This window comes from Xylaria bambusicola (genome assembly GCF_022495145.1).
Source record: "Xylaria bambusicola strain CBS 139988 unplaced genomic scaffold F5B22scaffold_12, whole genome shotgun sequence".
Classification (NCBI taxonomy): Eukaryota; Fungi; Ascomycota; class Sordariomycetes; order Xylariales; family Xylariaceae; genus Xylaria; species Xylaria bambusicola.
The window spans coordinates 551,536-576,835 of NW_025953565.1; the positions used below are offsets into that span (position 1 = coordinate 551,536).

Consider the following 25,300-nt stretch of genomic DNA (forward strand, 5'->3'; position numbering starts at 1 on the left):
GTTTTCAATCGAGCGGCTAAAAGGACTCTTGATTATTTGCTTTGTTGGTCCTTTTTTTTGTTTTTTTTTTTTTTTTTTTTTTTTTTTTTTTTTTTTTCCCCTTTACAGTACAATAACATTGTTCAATTGGGTGATGTCTTGGAATCGAGTACCTACTGTAAGGCACGAGGCGCCATAGACACCCCCGAGACCTACCGTAAACGGACTAGCGCGTATCTGAGGACGCGGCCTTTCCTGATTCGAACTCTATTTTCTGCCCATTCACACCCATTCCACCTTCTCAATCCCCACTTTTACTTTTTGCCCTGACGATTCCAAGGTTGTGGCCAGCTTTTTATTTCTTCGGTCTGCCTGCCTACGGACTTGCACTTTTACCACCTCTCCATCACCACCGTCGGCCACGTACATTTTCTCGCGTTCTCTTCACTATTTCTCCCTCCTCGCCAACAACCGCCGCAAACCACTTCTCATCCGTTTCTTCCAATTCGTGATTGTGTACGAAAGGCAAACTGCGTATTTCCTATATACTCTTCTTCGCTTTAGAAGTCGAGCAGCAGAAAAGCATCAACGGTTCCATGCGCTGGCAAATTTGGGATTCGTGACTAGTGATTCTCGTCGTCCTTGTCGTCGGCATCGTCATCCATCAATCATCACCCCGCCATCCTCAGAAGCGCTTCTTCTTCTCCTTGACCGTCTTGTCTAGTCGACCTTGCCTCGCTCACTCTGCCGTTGACCAGAAGATTGATGATTGCTGCTCCTGCTACATACCTATTGATGCGACTGCAGACCCGTACCCGTCCTGCACACAGCGTACATAGTTGTTTGCCATCAGTCTAGTCAAAACCATCTAGCAAGAGACGCTCCTGCTCAAGTACAAGTATTCTACGAGGACTTTACGTCCATCTCCGCTTGACTGACTTGGTAGTTGAACTACTTTGAACACTTTTTGTGGTCGCTTGGTGTACCTGCGTGATCTGCAAGTCCTTTGGACTTTCACTTAGCAAGTCGCTGTCCTCAGTAGCGACCCCTGTTGCTTTGGGTCTCTTGATTACCGTCTAAACGCTACTACACACTACCTGCAGGTATCGGTTGTGCGCATAGCATCGTGTTGCGTCTCCCGGCGTGACTCTCTTCTTTTTCGCCTTTACCCAGGATTCGACAACTTGAATAGGATCTGGATATAATGGCCGCCCCAACACCAGATATTCAGGCCATCTTGGCTGCTCTGGGTTAGTAGATATGTTGTTTGAAATGATTGATCATGCTATGTGTGTCCCTCTAACATTGGTATTTCGTTCTAGCTTCCCAGCGCAATGTTCCCACTCCGACTCAGACCCAGCCGTCCCATGCTATTCCTTCTTATCAACCACCTCCGGCGCCTCCAGGCACGTACCCGGGCATGTCTCCTGCAACACAACCGCAGCAGTATCCACCTGCGAACTATGGTATACCGCCGCCTTCGGCAAGTGGAAATTTTGACCTGAACGCTCTTAGACCCGGCAATCCGGGTGTCGCCAGTTTCAGTGATGCTCTTGCTCAAGCTAAAGCTTATGCTGCTGAGAAGGGCTTGACTTCGTATGAGAGACCACCACAAGCTGCTTATCCTACCTCGCATGATGCTCGTGCTGCCGATTCCAGAAATTATGGAAGACGCTCTCGTTCTCCACCAACGCGTCGTGATGCCTATCGTGACAACTTTAATCCGTACAGAGATGAACGACGTGATGATCGTGGTAGCCATGCTCGTGATTACGGCCGCGATCGCTCTATGTCTCCAGGTCCTAATCGAGGCCGACCGTCTGGTACTTTCTCTCCTCGTGGAGGTGGCCGTGATCGGCCTGGGGATGATAATGACGAGATGATCGAGATTGAATCCAGCCTTGTCGGCCTGATTATAGGAAGACAAGGCGAGAACCTGAGACGTGTTGAATCTGAGACAGGATGCAGAGTGCAATTCATCTCTCCTTCGGGTGAGCCAGGACCGTACCGTCAATGCAAAATCACTGGTCCTCGTGCTAGACGTGCTGAAGCCAAGTCTGCGATCAATAGAATCATTGAAGATAGTGGGATGGGAGCTATTGCACGTGCAGGCCTTGATCCTTCTCAAAAACCGGGCCGAGGCCCTACTCCTTCAGTTGCTGCTGGTGCTGGTGTCCCCGCCACATTACGTGATGGTGAGGATTGTGTGCAAATTATGGTCCCAGACCGCACCGTTGGGCTTATCATTGGCCGTGGCGGAGAGACTATTAGAGATCTCCAAGAGCGCAGTGGCTGTCATATCAATATCGTCGGTGAATCTAAGAGCGTGAATGGTCTTCGTCCTGTCAACCTCATTGGACCTCACCAAGCAGCTGCACAGGCTAAGGAATTGATACTGGAGATTGTTGACAGTGATACACGCAATGGCAACAACCCCCCCGAAAACAATAAGCCTTCGCGGCCACCCAAGAATGAGGGCTACAGTCATGACAACGCGCAAGGCGGCGGTGATAAAATCAATGACTCTATTTACGTGCCTTCCGAGGCTGTCGGTATGATAATCGGCAAGGGAGGCGAGACCATTCGTGAAATGCAAAGCACCACAGGTTGCAAGATCAATGTTTCTCAATCTTCAGGGCCTGGTGAGGTAGAACGCGAAATCGGCTTGGTTGGTTCTCGTGACGCAATCGGAAGAGCCAAGCGAGCAATAGAGGACAAAGTTGATGCGGTAGTAAGTGTTGATTCAATGAAGGTAGACTGTTGCATTTACTGACATACACATAGCGACAGAAGAACAGTGGCGGTGCTGGCGGTCGTGGTGGACGTAACCAGAATCGGCGTGATTGGGATAATCCTAACTCTAACTATGGCTCTCAGAGCTCTGCCAACCAACCTAGTATGACGGATGCACAGAATGCTGCACCCCCCAATGGTGCTGCTGACCCATATGCTATGTGTAAGTTCACACTCAATGAGCACCAAATCCGTGTATTAGGCTAATCATGGTATTAGATGGCGGCTATCAAGCGTACCTCACGTTATGGTACCAGGCTGTCGCTCAACAGCAAGGCGCAGGCCAACCAACCGGTGAAATGCCCAAGCCGCCAGGAGCTTAATATACCTACCCGTATTATAGCTGGTGAATCACGACTGGCGAGAAAGCAGGCACAACGGGCTTACGATGACGCGTTGACTACATGATACGCCAGATACTCACGCCAGAGGAGGTCTGCCTATATGATGAGGCCATCACTTGTATTTGATTCGGCGTTCCGGATATAGTTCTGATACTAGTATCTGATGGTACGGTGCCATGGGTCGTTTGCCTCCCATGGCTGGAGGGTTTTTAACGTTTGCCTTTGGTGGATTTGATTAGATCCTTGCTGAGGCCCTGTTGGTGATTTTTTGTGGCTGTATTTCTCTCCACAACGGCGTCATTTGGACCGAAACTTCTGGCTCCCGATGCTTGACCAGAAAACAAGGCTTGGTATTTATTGGAAGCAGTATGGTTAACGATTTCTATACCCGAATCTCTGGTAATGGTTGAAACACTTAAGGAATGGCTTATAGTGACACGAGTCCATGACATGGATTCACTTGAAGAACGGTGATCCTCTATTCTGGAAGGGGAGCTGCAGGAGTTCGGAAAACTAGGAAAATCGTTGCTTGTGTCTTCATTTTGTATTCTCACGGGGTTTGAAGCCTACCACGGAGATGGGCTTTTTCATGGGAACTCGACATTTCGTGGTACAATAGACAAGGTCGGGCAGAGCTCAAGCTAAAAGTATTATTTAGTAGTGATGGGGTGGGGTTGGACTCGGAAAATTGACTGTACAGTAGTAGGATTAAGAGACCGAGGTCACAAATGGAACATCCATTGCATTTTGCAATCTTTTTTTTATCGCTTTGTATTTACATACTGAACTGTGCCATGCTGCTCCATTAAACGTACAGCTTGGGTGTTCTGATGAGCTATCTACAATCGATACTAAAATCATTTTCTATAATGCTTTTTTCTTTTTAATCTGATTAGGCGTCCCCCCAAACTTCCTTTGCGATTTCAGCCTGAAGCCGGAGCTTAGCCCACTGCTCTTCTTCCGAGAGATCGTTGCCCTCAGAAGTAGAGCTAAACCCACACTGGTGGCTCAGGCATAGCTGGTCTAGACCGCCGGGGCAGAATGTGGCAGCCTCGCGTAGTCGACTGATGACCTGGGCGCGGTCGTCGAGCGCCGCGGTCTTGCTGGACATGACGCCAAGGACCACGATCTTCTGGGGCGGGAGATGTCGCAGAGGCGAGAAATCGCCCGACCGCGCATCGTCGTACTCGAGGAAATACACATCGACATCAAGCTCCTTGAACAACACCTCGGCAACGGGCTCGTAACCGCCCTGCGCGAACCACTGCGACCGGTGGTTTCCGCGACACAGATGGATGCCGATGGTCATGTCTTTAGGCCGCTTGGAGATGGCAGCGTTGATAAGCGAAGCGTACTGTCGCGCCAGCACGTTGGCGTCGCCGTGACGCTGCTCGGCCTCGGCGCGCATCTTCGGGTCGCAGAGATACGCGAGGTTCGTGTCGTCGAGTTGCACGAAGCGGCACCCGGCCTTGTACAGATCGTCGAGCTCCTCCTGGAACACGCGCGCGAGGTCCGCGAAGAACGGCTCCAGGGTCGGGTAGGCCTTCTCGTCGATGGTGTCGCGGCTGTTCCGGAAGTGTATCATTGTGGGCGACGGTATGCACACCTTGGTCGTCGCCTTGCTCTTGTCGATGTGCGACTCGAGGAAGTTGAAGTCGTCGACCTGGATGGAGGCCGGGTGCGAGATCTTGTCAACGACGACGAGCCTTGGGGGCATGGTCCCGCCGATGCTGACGTTTGTCGACTGCATGGCGCCGCGCTGCTCGACGCCTGCCAGGTGCTTCAAGAAGTCTACGTGGAACCACCGACGGCGGAATTCGCCATCCGTCACGGCGCGGAGGCCGACTTCCTGTTGTTTCCGTACCACATCCGCAATGTATTTATCCTCTAGTTCCCGCAGCTGCGCGGCTGTGATCTTACCCTCTTCGGCCTCGTCACGGGCCTTGAGAAGGTCCCTGGGCCGTAACAAGGAACCGACTTGATCGGAGCGGTAGACGCCGGTAGGGAGAGGCATTATATCGGAAGGGTTGGGGGGAGGACAGTGACGACCGAAAGAAGAACTACATACGTACCATTCACCACTCATATATACACGGCCAGCGGCTATAAGTGGGAAGAAAAGGGGACTATAGATATGAAAGCCCACTAGAAGGATTACGACGGCTAGTCATGCGTTGGACCTAAGACTTCCCCCCTAACGTTTTTTTGCTAAGCAGTAACTATCAACGAGACGACGGGCTTGCGATCCATCTTCCTCACGGACCGCTGCACTACGCCATATCCGGGAATACGGCAAGCATTTCCAATCCCATGGGCCCAAGTGATGGTTCGACAGTCCCTGCGCGCGGTGAGTGGGGGATCCCAAGCTTGAGGGGAGAAGAAGAAAAAAGGATGCGTCAAAAAGTATCTTGCCATTGTTGGGTCCCTGCGAAGGCACAGTTCGTGCGTCTGGTCCCGGACCGAACAACCTGATCATCTCCATCCAGTCTGCTCCAGCGCGGGCTGTTGGTTCTGCCCGCCACATCATCGCCCTTTCAAGAACGGGCCTTGCTAGGGTACCCTGTTTCGGCATGAAGACGACATATTTTTTTTTTTCCCTAATCTGTTCGGTGATTGAAAATCGTTCACCGGTGATCCTGTATCGAACTTGGCAGGAGCGATATCTGGGCAGCCAGCTTGAGGCATGCTGACCTAGACCGGAGAATAGTGATGCCCTTGAGTCTGCCTTGGGATTGTGAGAGCTTGTTAATTCTTGACTGCCGAAGCCGATCTGAGTCCCGGTGCGGAGGTGGTCAGCGCCGGGGCCCACTTGGGTCTCGGCTCGTCCAGTAGAAAGCTAGTGTAGGCACGGAGGGGGCGGGCTTTTCTTTGGTCCTGTACAGTAAGAGAACCAAGGGGATCTATTTATCTATCTGTAGGGGACTTGGGGTCCTGCTCGGACGGGGTCCGAGGCGTTTGGGAAGATACTTCTCCAATGAGAACAAACCTCTGGACTGTCCCTTATCAGATGAGTTTAATTTACAATTTTTTGGTCAACGGAATGGTTGACTTATATGGAGCTCAGTTCCCCGTCTCCTCTATCACTTGTGTCTTCTGAATAACTGTTCGTGGAGTGGTGGCCAGAGACAAGTCTGCAACCATCGTTAAACCCTACCTAGTAAGTATGAATTACATAAGGCAAATTGGGGAGGTTTTATGCAACGGCTGGTCGATGCACGTGGCAGGATCCACTGTGATGCGGTAAGCTCACGTTAGTTGCAACATATCTCCTAGCTGCCTAAGACCGACTCCCGATATATGCAAAAAGGAGACGGCGTCTCACTTCAATGTGCATCCGCCGACGCAATGTTGCGGCAAAGTATCTCGCAGCCTATCTGGGCTGAAGTTGGTTATCAAGCAGCCTAAAGCTCCCTATTATCATCTGGATCCCGCCAATTCAAGCCCAAGCAAAAACAACAACATCGTACTCGAGGTGGCGTAATTCGTAGTGTTGACCACGTTTTGGGGCTGATCTGTTTGCATCACCTTGCCCGTATATTTGCTTTTGGTCGGTTGGTTGCCGAACCTTCCGCCTCTCAGCTCCTCATCAACCGTCTTCTTGTCCCCCATTTGCCTCGGAACGTTAGGATACCTACCTAGAAGAACGTCGGCCGGTTGTCATCATGGCCAGCGCGAACCAATTGTTTCTACTAGCCGACCACATCAAGCTATCGCTGCTTGAGCGACAGCGAGCTCAGAGTCTCGATATCAGTGGCGATTCAAATGATGGACATATATCGCGATCATTAGACCAGTTTAAGGACGGTTTAGCAGCGTTAGAAAATGAGCTCAAGAGATTACAAGAGGCCGGAGATGAAGAGTAAGTCAACCCCTATTTCGCAGCCTTTCTCAGAATACAGCTTGTTTCTCAGTCGTAATGATAGAGCACTCAACTGACTGATATATCGGTAGTGCGGCCCTCGACATTTCGGATTCTCTGCCCGGCTTACAGAAGCAGTACGGTGATCTGACGGCGCAATTCCACGGCTTCACTTCACCCTCGACTACCGACACTTTAACACACGCGAACGACCCCTCTCTTAACGCTGACTTCGAACACGCGACCCAGAAACCCTCTACTTCCAACTCGAGTCTCAGACCGAAGAATGCCCGCACCGTATCGAAAACCGTGCGCTTCTCAGATAATCCGTTGAGCCCCAGCGCGAACCCAGACCTCGAGGCGCAGCTCTTCGGCAGCCGGTATCGCGACAACCCAGACGATACTATGGGCTACCGAGATGAGGCCAATGGCATGAACAACGTGCAGATTCACCAGTATCACCAGCGAGTTTTGGAACAGCAGGATGAGCAGCTCGATCGGCTGGGCGCCAGTATAGCGCGCCAACGCGAGCTGAGCATGCAGATCGGGGACGAGCTGGATGACCAGGTCGCCATGCTGGACGATGTCGATGTTGCTGTCGACCGCCATCAGGGCCGGCTCGACCGTGCCAAGCGCCAGGTCAACCGGATCACACGAGCTGCGGGCGAGAGCAAGCAGATGATTGCCATCATCGTCTTAATCATCATTCTGGTCTTGCTGATTGCGATCTTGAAATAAGCTGGTCAGTGGACTATACGAAATGGAAGGTGATAAAAGCTTGGTTCCGACTTTTTTGCCTAGAGGGGTGTCCCGTGGGTAAACAAATAGCTGGCTGCATTAGTAGGAGAAGGGAGGAGCAAAAAGAGACGAAGCAGCGGGAAGTCATCATTGCATTTGGCACGGCGTTTACGGGTAGATTCTGTACTTGTTACCCATATCTGGAGGCACAGCACATAACTCTCTTTCTTATCGTTTTATTACCTGCCTGTTTCTTTGGGTCGCCGGGTTTATCTGGATTCTGCTTTGGCTGTACATAAGAACCATTCGATATTTTCATTTGTGCAGAGGGGTGCCTTGAAAAGGAAACGCCCATCGTATTTATCGTTTTGAAGTCCACATTTATTACTTATTATTCCCCAGTGACGGGCCGGGCTACGAGTCAGAGCTTACAATGACAGATACCTGTGCTTAATATGTTTGAGGCTTCCTTCGTGATGCGAATGATGCTTTGGATTTATTCGTGGAATGTACACTATCATCCTATTATGGACAGGCTATCGTGAAGCCTCTGTGATTCCTGCCAGTGAAGCAGACGGCAGAAGTTCTCGCACGAAATCTCAATTATGAACTTTTTTTTTTGTGCCGTTGGTTTCTAATGATACGGTTTGAGGCTTTTCAGTACCACGTCACAATGGCAAGGCATCTCATCCCATTTCACACCAGGTCCACTCTCATCACGTACACTATTGCCCTTTCCTTTCTTTACAATCCATCATGCATGCTGGTGCCACCCTTGGACGTTTCTTCAGCGGTGGCCTTTGTGCGGTTCTGGAGCGTGGCGATGTCCTCGCCGTTAGTACGGTCCGCCTTGACGGCCGCCTCGCTCTCGGAGGCCAGCTCCGGCTTCCAGTGACCCTTGCCTGACTTCTGCTTCGAGAGCAAGTCCTGCTTGTGCTTCTCGGGGTCGTAGCTCTCGTCTGTTGGGGAGGTCTCAGCCAGCTATCAAGAATAATAAAGGCAGAGCGTGAATGTGGAGATAAGGCGGGGAGGTCTTTGGGTTAGACTTACCGTGGCCCTCCTTCTGCTTCATGCTCATGGCACTGGCGCTGAAGCCGCGCTGGGCTGTGACGGTTTGTCTGCTGACTGCGCTCGCGGCAGGGCGAAGGGCTGTAGATAACATCCTTGACGCCATTTTTGGTTGTTTTTGTATGTGTGGGTGTGATTAAGCGGTTGTTTGGATATAGAAGACAAAGATACTTCGTATGTATCTTTGACGCGAGGAATTGAGGTTACAGAAATATTAGAAATGCGGGAACTCCCAATGGCCAGCTCAGACTAGAAGTACTTTGAGAGAAAGGGGGGAAAGGTATTTATTTCTAGGAGCAAGTTTCTCGGCTCGAGGTGAGTGAATAGGGACGATTTGGTTGATCTTTCAAGGTCGAAGAGAGGACTGCATGACGTCACGTAGTCGCAAAGATTCCGCATTCACTTACCTAAAAGTACCTACAAACCCCATACGAAGTATGCCAAAATCGCCATCGCACCAGGTCATCGCGCTGACCCGGTTCCTCGGCTGAGTGGTGATTGGACAATGAGGGAAATGCTATGGAGAGCTTCCAGCGACGCTAAGACAGCTCTCTTACGTCTGCCAGTCTTTCTTTTTTGTGTGTTGTGTCAGTTCTTGGATGCAGCTTGGTTGATCCACCGTTCATCCACGCTCACTTACTTGCCAACAGTCCACGTCAACTTTGCCGACTTGTCGCCATAAACCGTAGTTCTCGGCAATGTCAACGTTATTATACTGGGGTACTCGATTCATGCTTGACGCTTATCCGAGACTACATCTCTATTATCATCGTTCACGATGGTGGGGATCGGGGCGGAACATCGTGTGAATGCAATTGCTAACTGAGCTCCTTTCATCGTAGTACTTTTGCTTAAAGCAACCTCTCCAGTGTCTGGCGCGTTGCCTGATCGTGCCCGATTGCCTCTATTCACTTACTTCACTTTTACTCGTCACTCCTCAATCAATGGGCCGTCGCAAACAGCCTCCAAATGTCCTAGCATCACGAAGAGCACTTCGCCTAGTTCAGCGGGAGGGGCACCACGTCGCAGTGATATTCTCATCACTCAGTTGCTCGTTTATGATCTCTAGACGCGTTGCCTGTGCTTTCTCGTCCACCTGCTTCCCTTTCAGTTTGGATTTAAGCCCCGCTGTATACGATGCGACCGTCCCTTCGCCTGTTATATCAGCGCGTGCTGTCGTCGATGTTTGATTTGCCCTCGTGGCCGAGAAGTTAGGGTTGGTTGGCCTAAGGGTCAGATCTAAGTTACGAAGACCAATATTATCCAAGTGCGACTCCATCTCCAGTACGATTTCTGCTATTTCTTTGAACCTGTGAGCTCCGCGATTGAGCGTCGCTTGCTTTAATTTTGAGACCTTTGACAGCATAGGACACACAACCTCTGGCACTTCTGTGTCACCTCCCGGGAACAGTAGTCTCTCTATCATCCGGGTGGTCCAGCGTTCTTCGTCTTCCATGTCTCTTTGGAACGAAAAGAGCTCCCGTCCGGTATCTCTTAAGAGCTGTTGCACCTTATTTTTGCGTGTAGCAATCCTGTCGCGTTGAAGCTGAGAATACTCATTATAGGTATCCAGAATGCCTTCCGCAGAAGAGCAAGGAGGCGGTAAGTCGAACCTCACAGAGATGTCGAGCGTATCAAGGAGACGCAGGCCTGTCATGCCAGTAATTGTGTGCTTGTCGTCTCCGTGCGGCTTACGAACCCCGTCTCTTAGCTTTGCCTCATGAATCTTCTGTCCGAGTGCAACCAAGCCATCCGTTATGTTCAGGCACTCTTCTCGCAGACTGGTCATAATAGCTGCGAATTTTCCAGTCTGCCCTCCGCTAGACTGCTCCTGGAAAATCTTGTATCTGGTATGCTCGTCTACTTTATGTTGCAGGTCATGAAAGTTTCTCTGGAGCTGTTGCCATTCCTGGTTAAGCGACACATTTCCTCCATTGCCCTGCAGCCCACAGATACGCTTTCGAAGCTCGACAAGTTCACGCTCTTGGTTTTGCGTGACAATGATGAACATTTCAAACAGCTTCGCTCTAAGTGCCTCATATTCTTTCCGCTCCTTATCAACCATGGACTTTAACCAACTGATGTTTTCTTCCTCGGCTTTGATGAGCAAAGCTATGGGATCTTCTTGTGCTTGTGTCTCTTCATCATGGTCTTTAGCCACATTGGGTTCCATGGTACTGATGCTAGGCTCATGACTGGATGGCACTATATCTTGTGACACTGAGAGCGCGGGATAATAGAGATTATATGTGGCTGTGGGAGTATGGTGCACGTCATTCTCAAGGCCTACTTGTCTGACGCCATGTTCTTGAAGCATTGCTTGCCATGTGTGATATTCCGGAGAGTCTTCAGGGTAATTGTCCTCCCGGTGGCCACACCAATTTGCGTCGAAAGTACCGCCGTTAATCTCGTAGCTCCTGGCGTTGCTAGGATCCAGTTTTGATGGGGTTTTCGAGACCATTGTGAGGCAGTACCTGTGGTAATGTATATCTTTTGAATGTTTTCTGGGCCGGGGATACTAGAAGTATTGGGAAATCGATCCAGGCAGGAGTGTGATGAGGAGAGATCAGAACATCACTACTATCGGAGCAACTTCTGCGTTTATATATGCGGTCATAGCTCTGTTGCCTAGTCAAACATCTTCGAGACCTAACTTAAGGGATCGCGCTTGCCCCAGTTAAATTCATGCGTCTCAAACATGAGAAAGGGCGTTCTTTGGGAGGCGTTCGAGATCATGATCTGGCGACTTCTGGAACATTTGGCATTAACTGGCGTAAATCATTGATATTCTTCTTAAAGCTATGCTATCAAGAATATATCTAGGCACCCAGCATACGCCGAACCTCTTGAGAACGCTCACCCTAGGTACTAAAACAGTCTATGTTCATTCAAACACCCCCAGTTCTACGAAAGAGACAGTCTAGTCTATTCTATCCCATACCCCAAACTTCCATTACCATTCCAGCACCTCGCCAGTATACAAGACGGCTTTACCACCGTGCTTCTCCTTCGAAGTCGTCCTCAACACCTGGACCAGTCCATCCGTCACTTCATCTACGCTGTGCGTCGCTTTCTCAAGACCGAAGTTCCTCGCCGACTCATTCCCCATGTCGGTCTGGGCCCAAGCGGGGTCGAAGACGAACGTGTTAAGCCACTCCTCTTCGGCGTTGATCCTGATTCCATACCAGTATACCATGGACTTGGACGCACCATATGCCGAGCTAGGAATATCGGGTTGTCGTCTGTTCTCTGCGTTAGTCTTCACTTTTCTACATATGAAAGGGAAGTATGCCAAAGTGAAGGCAGAAGAAGAAGGAATGAGGGAATTTATGCTTGAGTTCTCTGCGTTTACGTACCCTAGAGCACCAGCGCCAGATCCCATAGGCGCAAAGATAGGTTCACGAGCTGATTTCTTCAATAGCTCGCGCGTAGCCTGGAAAATAGATACTACGCCCAGGACGTTGACCTGGATGTGCTCGAGAATGTCCTCGCGCTTGACGTCGCGGGCATACGGGAAGATCTTCACGATACCCGCGTTGGCAACGACGATATCGAGGTGCGTGATGCCGTGCTTGTCTTGCAGCTCCTTTACGGCATCGAATGGGCTCTGGCCGTCTGCTGCGTCGTACTTGGTCACGATGAGGGTTGTATTGGAGCCTCTGGGGAGCGCGAATAGCGCTTTTGATGTTGCGCCTTCGGGGTCGCGATTCAAGGCTATCACTGTCTGTTTTGTTGTTAATCTCAGTTACATGGGTATTTCGCTCAAGGGGCTGGGAGTGGTCGTACATGGTTTGGGAAGGCGAGGAATCGCTCCACGAGCGCTCGACCCAGACCGCGCGATGCGCCAGTGATGAGGACATTGGTTTGTGACATCTTCGTTATTCAGTTGATTTAGTATCTGAAATGCTCTGGGATATAGCTAAGTAGAAAGCTGCTGTTCATATTCATTTCTTCGGACCATCAGTGTCACCTCCATCTACTTATAATCACCAATCGATGCTGCCAGGACTCATGACATTGTCGTCGTATAGAGTACTTGGAATGTTGATTATTCAGGCGCTAGACTCACATAAGAAACGAATGCAAGAATCCACTCTGATTTATAAGTTCTCTTGAGTGAAGCCATATCGATTCAACTGGAACCTGGCTAGCTATATCCCAATCCGAACTACGGAGACTCACCGCGCCACGTTTAGACAACCTAATACGGAATCACCGCAATCACGCTGATTAATGGATCATAATGATGCTAAAATTTTATTAGATTTTGGCAGTAGGAAGGGTCACGTCGTGATCACAATTCGAGGTATTAGTGAGATCGTTGAGGCTTTAGGGGCGGAGCTTACGGCAGCAGCAGTTACGTGATCGGTGGAATACCAGCGCCGGCCCTAGTTCTCGCGACCGGCCAAGGCGCTGAAGGCTTTCTGATGTATTGAACACGTGGAGAAGGAGAGTATTTTAAGATACTCGTTTATAATGTCACGAATTCCATTTGCTTAAGTCTAATAAAATCAGATATGATTACATAAACATAGTGGACTGAATATTTCTCGCTTGACTTGAATGTGTGTAACTACAGTCGAAACTCTTTTTTCGCTCCTTTTCGGGTTACATCTCCTCGACAGAGGTTCGGTACAGGGCCACGTAACACGACGCAACTCTATGGACTTGGGGACTTGGAGATAACATAAAGTTTCTATGATAATGAGAAAGATGTATATTGTCTTCACAGGAATTGCCCGCCCTCATCACGATAGGCACCCTGTTGGGTAAGGTGGTCTTGGTTCAGGGCATTGACAGTATTCACTTTGGTACTATTAGCCAGATTCCAGGAGGGCTTAATGACCTTCATCACCATTGCAGAACATTTGTTGTTGAGCAAGCGTTGGGACTCAGATATTGGTTAGTAAGATGCTGGAAGCATGCTGCTTAGTCATAAAGGTAGGCAAAGACGACTGAAGCGTTCGAGGTCTGTATAGGTACTCGCAGGCCTGATTGAAATCTACTAGGCCCGTAGCTTTTGAAAAGAGAGAGAGAGGGGGAGAGAGAGAAGCTTGTTATTTAACATGAACTTAACGGTCTTTTCATATGGTGCCTTTCCAGCTTATTATATCCACCTGGTGTTAGTCGAGCCACGTTTAGTTCGTGTACATTGGTGCTGGTTCATCGCTCTAGTTCACTAACCGCCTCGCATATAAATAGACGCGTCTAAAGCTTCAAGATAGTATTTCGCTTTGGTGGAAGATCAACGGGCACAGGCCTCCGAGAGACTGAGAACCACTGCCCCCAAAATGCCAAGTCAAGAAATCGAGGGAGCGAGTTTGATATGGGCTAGCGTCGATTGAAGCGACTGGGCAAGGGGCACTAAGAGGCGCATTCTTCGGCACCAGATGCTGTAACCGCCCAAAGGAATTTACAGCCAATCATCTTGTGATGTCCGCTCTGCCGAAAGAACTGATGCTTGTTCCCCTCCCTTGCCTCAACCTGGGAATCTCGTGCCAAGATGCAGTTGATGGCCTATCAGTGAAGACCAGGTTCGCAGATTTGTGTCTGGGGGCGCGAATTGTATGCACCAATCGGCAATGGAATGTAGCTGGCCTACTGACCTGTTGTGAAGCCAGTGAAGTGCACAATTGAGGGACCTTGTGTAAATATATGAGGTTATGCCAAGGCTGTTTCTTGGGGTGAGGGAGGGGAAAAGAGGCGTGTCAAGTTGAGGGTGAAGCCTCCCTTTACATCTTCCAGCCTTGTGCTCCCAACAACATCGGATAACAACAATTGCCTACCTATGCATGCTTACAGACTGCTGTTAGGTAGATCAGGAACTGATGATAGCAGTGTCTATCTAAACTTCTAAGTTGTGCTATTTCTCCTCCACATCTTCAGGGCATGTTCTTAGTAAGTAATCAATCTGTCACCACTAAGTACTAGTCTAGAAACCCAAAGCTGAGTTGTATTTATCGTGGAGATGTAACACGATGCTGCAACTAGTAGGGACAGGTACCGGTATGTGTGAAGGTATGCGACCCTCGATGCACACTTAGCCATCATGCGTAGGCGGGCCGTTGCAGGGATAATGATGTATCTGCTGCACATTTTCTACTGAGCATACCAACAGCATACATACAGAAGTATATCTCCTGCACATATACCTCATCGGCATCAGAATTGCAAAGACAAGAAGATAGAATGAGAGTTGTATGGAAAGCTATCATGATGCACTGCTTACCACTACTCACTCTATCATTTCCGCAAGGAATTAGCGACGTAGTTCAGTTCGTATAAAGGGCTTAGTCCTACTCACTCAACCTAGGCCATAATAAGTAACAAGGGCGCTTCCGTAACGCGGTGAGGGCGGCTTCTCGTCTATCCCTGGGCTCTAGCCACCTTGAACCGACCTCTTCTCGCTCATTACTATGTACAGTCAGTATGGGTATCTTGACCGGATGACCTAGTGACGATCCCGCCAGGTCACCCCTGCTCATCCGGTTAGCTCCCGCTAGAGAGATGCTGGCAAACAGAATCGATTGGTTCTTAACTAACCTCAGCGCTTAGCTAATACCCCGGTCTACGCGCGAGGGCCTCTTCTCTCCCTTCTATCCATTCGACGATACGATAGCATACAAAGCACGCCAAGAGAGCAAAAGAGAATGCCAGTGGTGGTGACTAGATGAAACAAAGGATATTTCTAAATAACAAAACGACCCATCGCACTAATGAGGCCTTGCTTTGCCGCTGGTCACTTGAACCTTTTTGTTCTTCGTAGAGATGGCGGGCTCTAAGGAGTTGTTGCGTCACACCCGAATATATATCTTTTATGACTGGGTCCGTCTCTTCCATTCTTGTTCAGTCACTGCAACACCATTCTGGAAATGGGCTTCTGATTTGCTCGGTACGCTTCTTTGTCGCCTCCCGTCGTCTATCATTTCCTTTGGGGGCTCGCCTCTTTCTGCACTTTTCATTGTCCCATTGGGGTATCTCGCCTCACCCCTCCTTCAGTGCCATATCAACAGTAGATCGTGGCCGGCACTGCTATCGTTGTTGCATTCTTTTTTGGTGATTTCTTCAATCTATCGCCTATTCGGTCTTCTTGAAACTAGCTATTCATTCCCCTTCGACCTTTCTAGTTCATACTCCTTTCCATTCTTGTAGGCTCGGTCCTGCTTTTTAATTATCATATCTGAACCATACATTTAACTATCTACACGTTCCCTTCGACAAATATTACTTACCAATATGCATTTCCCTTGGAAAGAGAAGGGGGACTTTCCTTCTGTACCCCCATCACTCAACGCCAATGGTCAGAATGCATTTGAATTTTCATCGATCCATAAGCAGGGTGGCTCAGACCATATCACCCTGACTCAACCCCAGTCTGAAAAAGATATTACACCATATCTTGGTTTACGTTCGAGGTTATCTCAGGTCTGGTTGAACAAATGGACTATCCTTATCCTCTTGGTGCTGCTACACTTCCTACTCACTGTTGGAAGTCTTAAGGAAAACCTGGACGAAGCCCAGACGAAGGCTCTGTCCGCCTGTAGCAAGGTCGAAGATGTGGGCAGCGCGTTTGCTTCCATGCCACACTATCTTTCTGTTGGGGTCAACCAACTGACTGCCTCGAGCATCACCAACGCGGTCCAGGCCCTCATGTCCGTTGTCAACATGATCCTGACTGGCATCGAGCAGTTGATCCTCTTCGTCATTGGCATGATGACGGATACCTACGTTTGTCTAATTTCCATGGTCGTTCACGGCGGTCTCAACGCATCAGCCATCGCCGTGGAGAAAACGACCGATGCCATAAATAAAGTTATCGACGGTGTTGCTGACGGCATCGCCTCCAGCGCAGATGATATACAAAAGGTTATCGATACTGTATACGATGTCGCTAATAAGGCTGGTGATGTTTTAAATGATGCCAAGGACGGCGCCGGCGATGTCATTGGAGACATTGGCGACATCTTCAGCCGCAGTAACGAACTTGCGCTGTACCAGAGAGGTATTCTGCCCGATAAGCCAGATCTCGAGAAAGCCATCGTCGACAAGATGAAGGAACTCAAAGACGTCAACGTTGACAGCAGCGGGTTCGTTCAAGGGATCAACGAGCTCAACAAAAAGCTTCCCGATTTCGACGAGGTCAAGAACTTGACGAGGCAAGCTGTCGCTATTCCCTTCGACTTGATCCGAAAGGAACTCGATAAGGCATACGGAGACTGGAAATTCGACGACTCCGTTTTCCCAGTGGCTCAGAAAGAGGCTCTGTCATTCTGTTCCGACAACGATGGTCTTACCAAATTCTTCGAGAAATTATTCTTGATCACGTACAGAGCGAAGATCGCGGCAATCGTGATACTCGCTATTCTCGCCGTTGCCGTCTGCGTCCCGATATACATCATGGAGAAGCGCCGCTGGCGTAGACAGCAAGAGTTCGCTACCCGTGCCGTCGATATCTTCGATTACGGCTACATGTACTCGTCTCCCCTCGCAGCCCGCACCGGCATGGCGATCTCCAACAAGATCGGCGGATCGAGCAACCCGCGCAAGATCATGACGCGCTGGTTCGTGGCTTACTCGACGTCTCTCCCGGCTCTCTTCGTGCTCTCCCTGGCCCTGGCAGGCTTCTTCTCCTGCGCCTGGCAAGGCATCCTGCTCCGCACCATCGAAAACGAAGTCCCGGCCCTCAGCCAGCAGGTCGGCGACTTCGCAGAAGACGTCGTCAAGTCCCTCAGCGACGTCTCGCAGAAGTGGTCCGACGACGCGAACGGGGTGATCCTGGGCTTCAGCAGCGACATCAACGACGACATCCTCGGCAAGGTGACGAACGCGACGTCCGCGGTCAACGACACCCTGAACACGTTCCTGCACGAGATCGACACGGGGATCAACACCGTCTTCGGGCAGACGTTGTTCAAGGACCTCGCCAAGGAGGTCGTCCGGTGTCTCCTCGGGCTCAAGATCGAGTCCGTGCAGAAGGGGCTGACGTGGGTCCACGACCACGCGCACGTCGACTTCCCGCTGTTCCCGAATAACATCTTCAGCGTGGGCGCGAGCGACTCTATCCACGGCGACTCGGACCTCACCACGTTCCTCGCGTCGCCGAGCAGCGTCACCACGGACGAGATCACGGGCGCCGTCGAGCACGTCACCAATTGGCTGCGCAACCAGATCATCCAGCAGGCGCTCATATCGGCGGGGTTATTGCTGATATACGTCCTCGTCGTGGTCCTGGCCGTCATGCGCGCCATGTATGTCCTGATGACGCCGTCGAAGCATACTTTCTCTGACGCGCCGCCGCCGCCGCCCGTGGTCATGGAAGAGCAGCGGTCTAGTGGTGAATCGTCCGGCTTCGACGCCTTCCAGGGACAGGCCAAACCTTACCCGCCTGGCTACAGGTAGCGAGCGTATAGTTGCTTCCTCCAGCCACGGCGCCTGTGTAATTAACTTGCGTAGCTGGCGGACGGGACACGGAGGAGCAAACAATGTATAGATCCTCGGGACCGGTTTCTGGGGTGTATAAGCAACTAGCATTTATCGAGCACGGCGCAACGGCCTTGGACATACCCCTTCACTTGCTATTTACATCTTCATTCCACCTTTTTATTTTATTTTTCTTCTCCTCCTTTTCTACTTATTCGTCGATAGAGAACGGCGTTTACGGCATTAGCATAGAGAAAGAACGGGATGGCTTACGCCAAATGAATTGATATTTACATTTGTATATTGGGTTTATTTATATCGCGTGCTTTCGCTGGGGTTGATGGGCATGGTATTATAAGGTAGGATAGGGGGATTCTTCGGAACAGTTATACCCAAGGTATCTATCTACTGTGTTGTCTAGACGTCATCTGTTTGCTTGTCGTCTGACGCTCTGGGATTTGATGTCTGGAATTACCTAATTATACCATTAGCATGTTTTTGGGTTTAACCTGGCTAGATATTTTGCACTTTGTATGTACTTTGTGTGATGGTGATTGATTAATAGATATATACTTATAGATGATGGCTCAATTAGAGAGCTGAAGAAGTCGCAGTGGTGCTCGTATATAGATATATTGTTATACATGATCGAATAATGATTGTGTACTGATTTCAATACGCTAGCTACCGCTTCGTGATAATCAAGAATTATATACATGAAGTGATTAATGAAGAGGATCATGTAAGGATATTTTTGTCCTTTCTCCTGACAACCCCCGAACCGCTATATCCGGTGTACGCTGGGGCTTGGAGCTCAAGGTAGAGTATTAGCGTTGACGAGAAGCTTCTCCAGATCGCACCGAAAATCATACAGCGCGGACAATTGGTGCTGCCTGTCAACCATAGCGCGGTGTTGGCACATAACGAATTCGATAAAAACTACCATCTCGCGGTATACTTGAGATAGCTCTGATGGAGTGTACACCATCCTAACGCCATAGCGATTGTCAATATCCGCGCGAATATCTTCGTAGACGGCAGATAGCATTGTTCGATGTAGATTTCTGAATACCATACGACGGTCGTCGCTATTGCAGTGTTTACTCATTTTGGCTAATATGTAAGCTCCCACCGTGATAGCATCAACTTTAACAGAGCCTTTGCTAAATATGCGCGATTTGTCGCCTATGGAGTGTAGCTCTGCCGGAGTATATCTTCTATAACTCGTGGTGTCGGGCTGAGGATTTGATAATTGACGCGTTAAGGCCTGTATATGCTCAATAGAAACCGCGTGACGGTTGAAAGAAACGAGCTGAGTACGCTTGGGTCCTATTTTACTCAAGTCGCTATTCATAGCGGTGCCAGGCCCCTCGTCATAGGAGCGCTTTAGGTGTTGACCATTTTGAAATGTCGGTATAGATGGGCCAGAAGCAGTCGTTTCAGCATCCTATCTCGTCGTCACTGCAGGGAAGCTTCGGGAGCTCAAGAAAAGACCCTTGATACTGCGAATTGCGTCCTTTGTCTTCTTGAACTCGTCATTCGCTTCCGTGCTCTGGCCGTAACTGAGTCCGCCATACGTGGAAAGGTCCTGAATGGGCGGATACGCCAGCTTGTCGACCTGGTCTCGGACTTGACCGACCTCTGATCTCACGTCGGCAATGCTCTCGGCCCTTTGTGTGTGCATGAGAGTCAAGTCGCGGAGAGCCACCCTGATCCTGGATAGCTGTTTGGCTTCAGAGTCAACCGGCTTTTCTTCGCTACTCGCGCTGGACTCGTAGAGAGAGGGAGGTGGTGACGTCTGTGTGCCAACATCGCGATGGAAAAGTTCGGTGGGATCACTGGTCACACTCTCATTGTCCTCCATATCGCGACCCTGCTTCTGCGACCTGAGTGGTCTTCCATTCTTGTAAGGTACTTCACTCACGGCGCCCTCGAGCTTCTCGACCAGCTGGGAAAGCTTTCCATTGACGTGATGGTAGTACTCAGAGCGCGCTTCATTGAGATTCTCGGCCATTGGTTTGACAACCAGACCAGCGAGGCCATAAATAAGGGCCCATATGCCACCCGAGACAGCGAGGATGTTGGCTAGGCGTGAAGGAGTTATGAGGGGTGGTGGACGTTGGGGCTTTGTGAGGAATTCGGGATACGTGATGATTGGTGGCGTATCGCCCGTGAATGATGCTACTGGCGAAGGGCTATCGTTAGAGAAGGAAGATACTGTTGATGAAGGACTGTCGGCAACTGTGGAGGAAACGTCGACGGTAACGTCTGCATCACCCGTCGTCGCTACAGGTTCGATGGCCGATGACGGGGTGCTCTCGTCCGCCGACTCATTGAGGAGCTGGTCGATTTGAGAATGCTCAAAGCCTTTGCTTTTGAGGAATGTACGCTTGTCTTCAAGCGAGGCAGCCTTCACGGTTTCATCGTCGAGGAATCGCCTGGCATGCTCTATAGTCGCGTGTTCGGGCTCCGAGGTGGCATCAGCTTCGGCGTTAGCCTGCTGCCACGCGGGTATCGCTGGCTTATTTGAATCGTCGTCCATGCCTAGGAGGATTTCGAGTGCGGTAGGGAGGTTGGAAATAAACAGAATTAAAAGATGTATGGAGTAAGTGAAGAATAACCAGGTGGACTACTATAGTTACTATGTATGATTCCTCACATATACGTAGATGCGACTTTAGTACTTAAGTAGATAGTTGCCTCGGCAAATGCGCCCGAGATAGAGCTAAGTACCTAGAGAGACCGACGAGGGCGGCTACCGTAGTGCTGCAGCTAAAGACCCACTGCAAAGTAGATCCCAAGACATGTACCTATCCACTGACTAGGTACCTAAGCACATACCTACATACCGTACGCTCGTACTGAATAATTATGTAGGTCGGGTTCATAGGGTCGCCTTAACAGAAGCTATGCTGCATGTTTGACAACCGTCACAGTATCACAGACAGTTTCCAACATATGCGTGTTTTGGTACTTTGGGATATTCTTGAGCCTCCCGAATGTATCTATTCTAAAGATGCTTTATGAATGAATGTACATGCCTCGGTATGTACATATGTAGGTATAGATGGTACATACCTACACCTGATCATGCGCCTGGAGACTACCTACTATGTAAGTAAGAGCGGGTAGAAGGATAAGTACAGCGTTTACAACGATTGCGCCTTGGAATGTAGGTAGCACACGTGACTGGCATATAACGAGTAATGCACCTAGCAGATATTCTAGGAAGACGTATCAATCAATCCAACGAGCACTTTGAAGAGGACGGAGAAGAACAGACCGTGATATCCGTTTCATTACTCTTATCACGTAACCTTGTAACATTTGCTATCCCAACTAAGAGCGGGTAGGTAATCTAGGTGGCTTATTCAAAGCTGTGGCAAGCCGCTGGTTAGGAGCTGCCAAACCCGTCGAACACAGCCAACCTTCCCCAGCCCTACTACATTGTTGTTGCTGACGATAGCGAGATAGTTCCAATTGTAATATTCCGCTGCCAAGACGAGACAAGTAAGAAGTAAGCAGGCAAGCAAGCAAGCATCCTTACATACCTAGTGTAGGCAGGACATTGGACTTGGACTTGGACTTTGGACATTGGGGTGTTTCCACTTGCGACCTATGCCGGTGGAAACCAGGTAAGCTGCTTGCTCGGTGTAGACGGTTACATCCAAGGTTGTGTGTCCGGCCGCGTCGCACGCTAATCGATAGCAGCAGCCTGCACCTCCAAGAATCTCTTGTAGCGCCGTCGAAGTACCAGCTGAGCAAGCAAGCAAGCATCCAGGCCCAAATCGACGCGACCGCCTCCATTTGCGCTATCACTTGTTCGTTACCGTGAGACTGCGCCGTCGGCCTATCCGGCTTCATATCACCTCTCGTAAGTCCTCTGATTCTGATTCTGTATCACCGTCGTCGTCATGGCTCTTGTCGTTGCTGTTATCACCACCATTGCCACCGCCCCATCTTTGTACCTCAGGGCAGGGGAAGAAAGGGGAGGGATTAGGAAGGGTTGTGCTCAATACCTTTGATTTCATAAATGCACAAAATCCATACTGTGTATGAAAGGTCCAGGGGCTAGCGGAAGGAGAGAAGGGGGATTGTTGGAATGTACCTGTCACGAAACAGGATGCGACTTGGGATGGTTGCGCAAACCCAAAACCTAGCCAGCGTTTCGTTTCCTACCATGTACCTCTCGCCATCACGGGCTTTGATTGATTGACGAGTGGATGGACGGGCCACCAGTCAGCCAGCCCGCCCGCCAGTCAATCATCGGTCATCAATCAGTAGACGGCCCCCGGTATGTAGTATACCGGTACGGGCAATGAAACCTCGATGCGCATGGCATGGCATGCGGCTGGGCTGATGGGCAGCTGGGGAGTGTTGTTCTGCGAGCTAATGGGCGTGTTGGGATGAAATAGCCCATGAATAGCCTTTGCTAAAAAACACAAGTCCAATGCGTTGTCAGCTCAGCAGCATGGAGAGGTGGAGCGCGTGAGGAGCTGGGTGAGGAGCTGGGTGAGGCGGAGAGAGCACGGAGCGAGACTTGTCATGTCACGAAGAAACCAAACCAAGTGGTCAAGGTTCCTCCAATCCCGATCCCGAGCCATTGAGACCAGACCCCCAATCAACGGACCATCTAACCTAAGCCCTGCGGCGACCTGCCTGCCGACCTACCTGTTAACTTGCCTGTGAACTTGCCTGTCGACCTGTCGACCTGCCTACCTCATCGGCTGTTTGCTGCGACCTTCGTGTCACGGCCCCTTCTCCCTCTCTAACTCTATCTGTCTCTCTCTCCTTCGCATCTCCGGCCGCGCACGAGCTTATCACAATCACCACATCTATCTTTGCCGCACACAAGCCACCTTTTAAAAATAACACCATCGTCATCATCGTACATCATCAGCCTCCATCCCTGGTCAACAACCACACATCCTTGCTTGATCAAGACCAGTACTGCCACCAGCAGTATTAGTAGTATCGGCAGAAGCAGTAGCAGTGGCAGCAGCAGTATCATCATCATCATCATCATCTTTGGCGGCATTGCCATCTTCAACGCACTCTACACTCCCCAGACCAATGCAGTAGACCACTCAATTTGCCCCAATTCCATTGTCCTGCACGCTACCACATTAGCCCCGTCATTGAACAGCCTACACTACCTTTTACATTACGGGATATTGGCCGCCCAACATGGCGTCTCGCCCTCGTCGCGCCGCTGCCCAGCGGGCAAACAAGACAATCACTGACATGGTCGATAGCGACAACCACATTAGTAGTCGGACTGGGAAGATCATGTCATCAAGAGCTTCGCGCCGATCTGAGGGTAAGAGCGCCGCGGCATCAATCTCGCGCGGCCCTCCTTCCTCACCCTCAGATTCTAACCACCATGTTCACTTTACAGTTAAGCTTCCGGCAAGCAAGCTCCGCCAAGCCACATCTAGCCAACCTGCTCAGTCAGCCCGCCAAGCTGCACGTGATAGTTTCTCGGGTGGTGAAATCATCCAGGGTAAGAGGAATCGATCTCAGAAGAAGAGTTATGTCGTTGAAACTAGTGATGACGAGGAGGAGGAGGATGACGATGAGGATGCCGAGGGAGAGGACGACGATATGATGGACGATGATGAGGAGGATGCCGAGGGCGAGATTGTTGTTGACGACACCATGGACATCGACGCAGAAGCGGAGGATGACGAAGATGGCGAAGAAGACGCTGAAGGTGAAGACGACGACATGGACATGAGCGTCATCCCACCCCCGGCTCCCGTCATCAAAGTATCCAAGCCACCCTCTAAGAGACCTAATAATAATAAGTCTCGGGCGACAAAGCCCACCACCTCGAAGGCTATGGCTTCTCATACTAAGGACAGTGACGACGAGGAACTCAGTGAGCTAGAGAGCGATGCTGATGAAATTCAAGACACTGTCAAAGTGGGTGGTGGTGACGAGGAGGATGCTGAAGGCGAAGATGAGGAGATCGAGGAGGCAGAGCCTGCAGAGGATGACCTCGGTAGTGATGACGATGGTAGTGAAGAAGAGGCTCCTGATCTGACGAAGATGACAAAACGACAACGCGCTCGCTTCGAAGAGAATGGTGATGCCCTTATGAAGCTCTCTGATGGTGAGTACTCTACTCTGATGAATATGATTCGGTCATCGTGTTAACAAACCCACAGAGGTACAAGCCAAAAAACACTTCACCGCCGAAGAGCTGTCCATGAGGCGCGCCGAAATGGCCCGTCGTCGACGAAACCTCAGCGAGAAGCGCAATGAGGAAGTCAAGGTAAGCTGATATCATTTCCTGAACTGTCACCCGTGATAAAAGGTCGACTTTTTGGTGAAATTGGATTAACACTCGTTACAGATGGAAACTATCAATAAGTTGCTGAAGAAGCAAGCACCAAAAACCAACCGCAAGGCCCAGGCCGGAATGGAATCGACGCCAGACATAGAAGCTCAGAAGCCAAATCCCATCTTTGTGAGATGGGTGAGCAGTAAGGATGGAAGTCGTGTTTCCGTTCCCGATGAGATGCTGGCCGGCCCCGCGGGCAAAGTTTTCGTTAAAGAGGAAATGAAACCTCGTTCATAGCACTACTATATTTTTAAGAGGACCCAAATATTGGTCTTATGGTTGAGCCGTTAGGTCTGGGGAGGGTATTAAGTACACTAGAAGGCGTCTGAATAATTAGACCAACAAGTTGTGGGAAACCTGGTAATATTATTATGCGATGATTGGTATATTAATACCCCGATTTATCGATGGTGCCTAATTTCGTGAGGATATACTACGTAGTAGATTAATTACCCAAGACCTTGCAAGGGCACTGGGCATGTGGTGAGCTACGCACCATGTCTATCTCTCTATGTGAAATAAATTTATGTTACTATGGAATAATCATATGCGATGAAGATTTACTCATCTTCCTTACACATGATACACGAGTTCATAGTCTACTGTACACTTGTAATTTCGAGATGGCAGTTCGACATGATTAAAGTATGTATTCAGCGAGTTAATACTCGTTGTGTAATAGTTTTCATCTGTCTACGCAAATCCACCCGTCAAGGGCATTGTGTCTAGCAAACTAGATCACATCTCTGCAAC

General features: G+C 49.9%; 9 protein-coding genes across 9 annotated transcripts; 4 read left to right on the forward strand and 5 right to left on the reverse strand.

Annotated features, from left to right (window-relative positions):
• The first annotated feature begins 943 nt into the window (after positions 1-943).
• F5B22DRAFT_69020 (uncharacterized protein) lies at positions 944-3,210 on the forward strand. Its single transcript, XM_047980479.1, has 4 exons — positions 944-1,229; positions 1,302-2,710; positions 2,764-2,935; positions 2,992-3,210. The coding sequence occupies exons 1-4, from the start codon at positions 1,184-1,186 to the stop codon at positions 3,093-3,095; spliced, it is 1,731 nt and encodes a 576-aa protein (XP_047832626.1). The 5' UTR covers positions 944-1,183; the 3' UTR covers positions 3,096-3,210.
• A 798-nt stretch (positions 3,211-4,008) lies between these two features.
• F5B22DRAFT_644827 (uncharacterized protein) lies at positions 4,009-5,130 on the reverse strand (the record flags this gene model as incomplete). The annotated part of the gene is made up of 1 exon (XM_047978491.1): positions 4,009-5,130. The coding sequence occupies one exon, from the start codon at positions 5,128-5,130 to the stop codon at positions 4,009-4,011; it is 1,122 nt and encodes a 373-aa protein (XP_047832627.1).
• A 1,648-nt stretch (positions 5,131-6,778) lies between these two features.
• F5B22DRAFT_644828 (v-SNARE) lies at positions 6,779-7,713 on the forward strand (the record flags this gene model as incomplete). Its single annotated transcript, XM_047978492.1, has 2 exons — positions 6,779-6,975; positions 7,068-7,713. The coding sequence occupies 2 exons, from the start codon at positions 6,779-6,781 to the stop codon at positions 7,711-7,713; spliced, it is 843 nt and encodes a 280-aa protein (XP_047832628.1).
• A 549-nt stretch (positions 7,714-8,262) lies between these two features.
• Positions 8,263-9,086, reverse strand: F5B22DRAFT_69078 (uncharacterized protein). The gene is made up of 2 exons (XM_047980481.1): positions 8,764-9,086; positions 8,263-8,672 (listed from the first exon to the last, which is right to left on the reverse strand). The coding sequence occupies exons 1-2, from the start codon at positions 8,885-8,887 to the stop codon at positions 8,458-8,460; spliced, it is 339 nt and encodes a 112-aa protein (XP_047832629.1). The 5' UTR covers positions 8,888-9,086; the 3' UTR covers positions 8,263-8,457.
• A 537-nt stretch (positions 9,087-9,623) lies between these two features.
• Positions 9,624-11,565, reverse strand: F5B22DRAFT_69057 (uncharacterized protein). The gene has a single exon (XM_047980480.1). The coding sequence runs from the start codon at positions 11,240-11,242 to the stop codon at positions 9,785-9,787; it is 1,458 nt and encodes a 485-aa protein (XP_047832630.1). The 5' UTR covers positions 11,243-11,565; the 3' UTR covers positions 9,624-9,784.
• Positions 11,489-12,654, reverse strand: F5B22DRAFT_654007 (uncharacterized protein; the record flags this gene model as incomplete). Its single annotated transcript, XM_047979769.1, has 3 exons — positions 11,489-12,023; positions 12,138-12,505; positions 12,568-12,654. The coding sequence occupies 3 exons, from the start codon at positions 12,652-12,654 to the stop codon at positions 11,735-11,737; spliced, it is 744 nt and encodes a 247-aa protein (XP_047832631.1). The 3' UTR covers positions 11,489-11,734.
• Positions 12,655-15,929: 3,275 nt separating this feature from the next.
• On the forward strand, positions 15,930-18,434 carry F5B22DRAFT_69138 (uncharacterized protein). The gene has a single exon (XM_047980482.1). It carries the CDS (start codon positions 16,018-16,020, stop codon positions 18,178-18,180), a length of 2,163 nt encoding a protein of 720 aa, XP_047832632.1. The 5' UTR covers positions 15,930-16,017; the 3' UTR covers positions 18,181-18,434.
• Positions 18,435-19,295: 861 nt separating this feature from the next.
• F5B22DRAFT_69155 (peroxisomal membrane anchor protein conserved region-domain-containing protein) lies at positions 19,296-20,916 on the reverse strand. The gene has a single exon (XM_047980483.1). It carries the CDS (start codon positions 20,741-20,743, stop codon positions 19,649-19,651), a length of 1,095 nt encoding a protein of 364 aa, XP_047832633.1. The 5' UTR covers positions 20,744-20,916; the 3' UTR covers positions 19,296-19,648.
• A 2,322-nt stretch (positions 20,917-23,238) lies between these two features.
• F5B22DRAFT_69196 (PAPA-1-like conserved region-domain-containing protein) lies at positions 23,239-24,873 on the forward strand. Its single transcript, XM_047980484.1, has 4 exons — positions 23,239-23,521; positions 23,600-24,316; positions 24,372-24,478; positions 24,560-24,873. The coding sequence occupies exons 1-4, from the start codon at positions 23,389-23,391 to the stop codon at positions 24,782-24,784; spliced, it is 1,182 nt and encodes a 393-aa protein (XP_047832634.1). The 5' UTR covers positions 23,239-23,388; the 3' UTR covers positions 24,785-24,873.
• Positions 24,874-25,300: the final 427 nt, after the last annotated feature.

Coding starts and splice junctions, on each gene's coding strand:
- F5B22DRAFT_69138 (XM_047980482.1), top strand. CDS start 16,018: ATGCATTTCCCTTGGAAAGAGAAGGGGGACTTTCCTTCTGTACCCCCA.
- F5B22DRAFT_69196 (XM_047980484.1), top strand. CDS start 23,389: ATGGCGTCTCGCCCTCGTCGCGCCGCTGCCCAGCGGGCAAACAAGACA. Junction 23,522..23,599: donor AGCTTCGCGCCGATCTGAGG/GTAAGAGCGCCG, acceptor TTCACTTTACAG/TTAAGCTTCCGGCAAGCAAG. Junction 24,479..24,559: donor AGCGCAATGAGGAAGTCAAG/GTAAGCTGATAT, acceptor CACTCGTTACAG/ATGGAAACTATCAATAAGTT.
- F5B22DRAFT_69078 (XM_047980481.1), bottom strand. CDS start 8,887: ATGGCGTCAAGGATGTTATCTACAGCCCTTCGCCCTGCCGCGAGCGCA. Junction 8,673..8,763: donor GAAGCAGAAGGAGGGCCACG/GTAAGTCTAACC, acceptor CCTCCCCAACAG/ACGAGAGCTACGACCCCGAG.
- F5B22DRAFT_69155 (XM_047980483.1), bottom strand. CDS start 20,743: ATGGACGACGATTCAAATAAGCCAGCGATACCCGCGTGGCAGCAGGCT.
- F5B22DRAFT_69057 (XM_047980480.1), bottom strand. CDS start 11,242: ATGGTCTCGAAAACCCCATCAAAACTGGATCCTAGCAACGCCAGGAGC.
- F5B22DRAFT_69020 (XM_047980479.1), top strand. CDS start 1,184: ATGGCCGCCCCAACACCAGATATTCAGGCCATCTTGGCTGCTCTGG. Junction 2,711..2,763: donor AGGACAAAGTTGATGCGGTA/GTAAGTGTTGAT, acceptor ACATACACATAG/CGACAGAAGAACAGTGGCGG. Junction 2,936..2,991: donor TGCTGACCCATATGCTATGT/GTAAGTTCACAC, acceptor TCATGGTATTAG/ATGGCGGCTATCAAGCGTAC.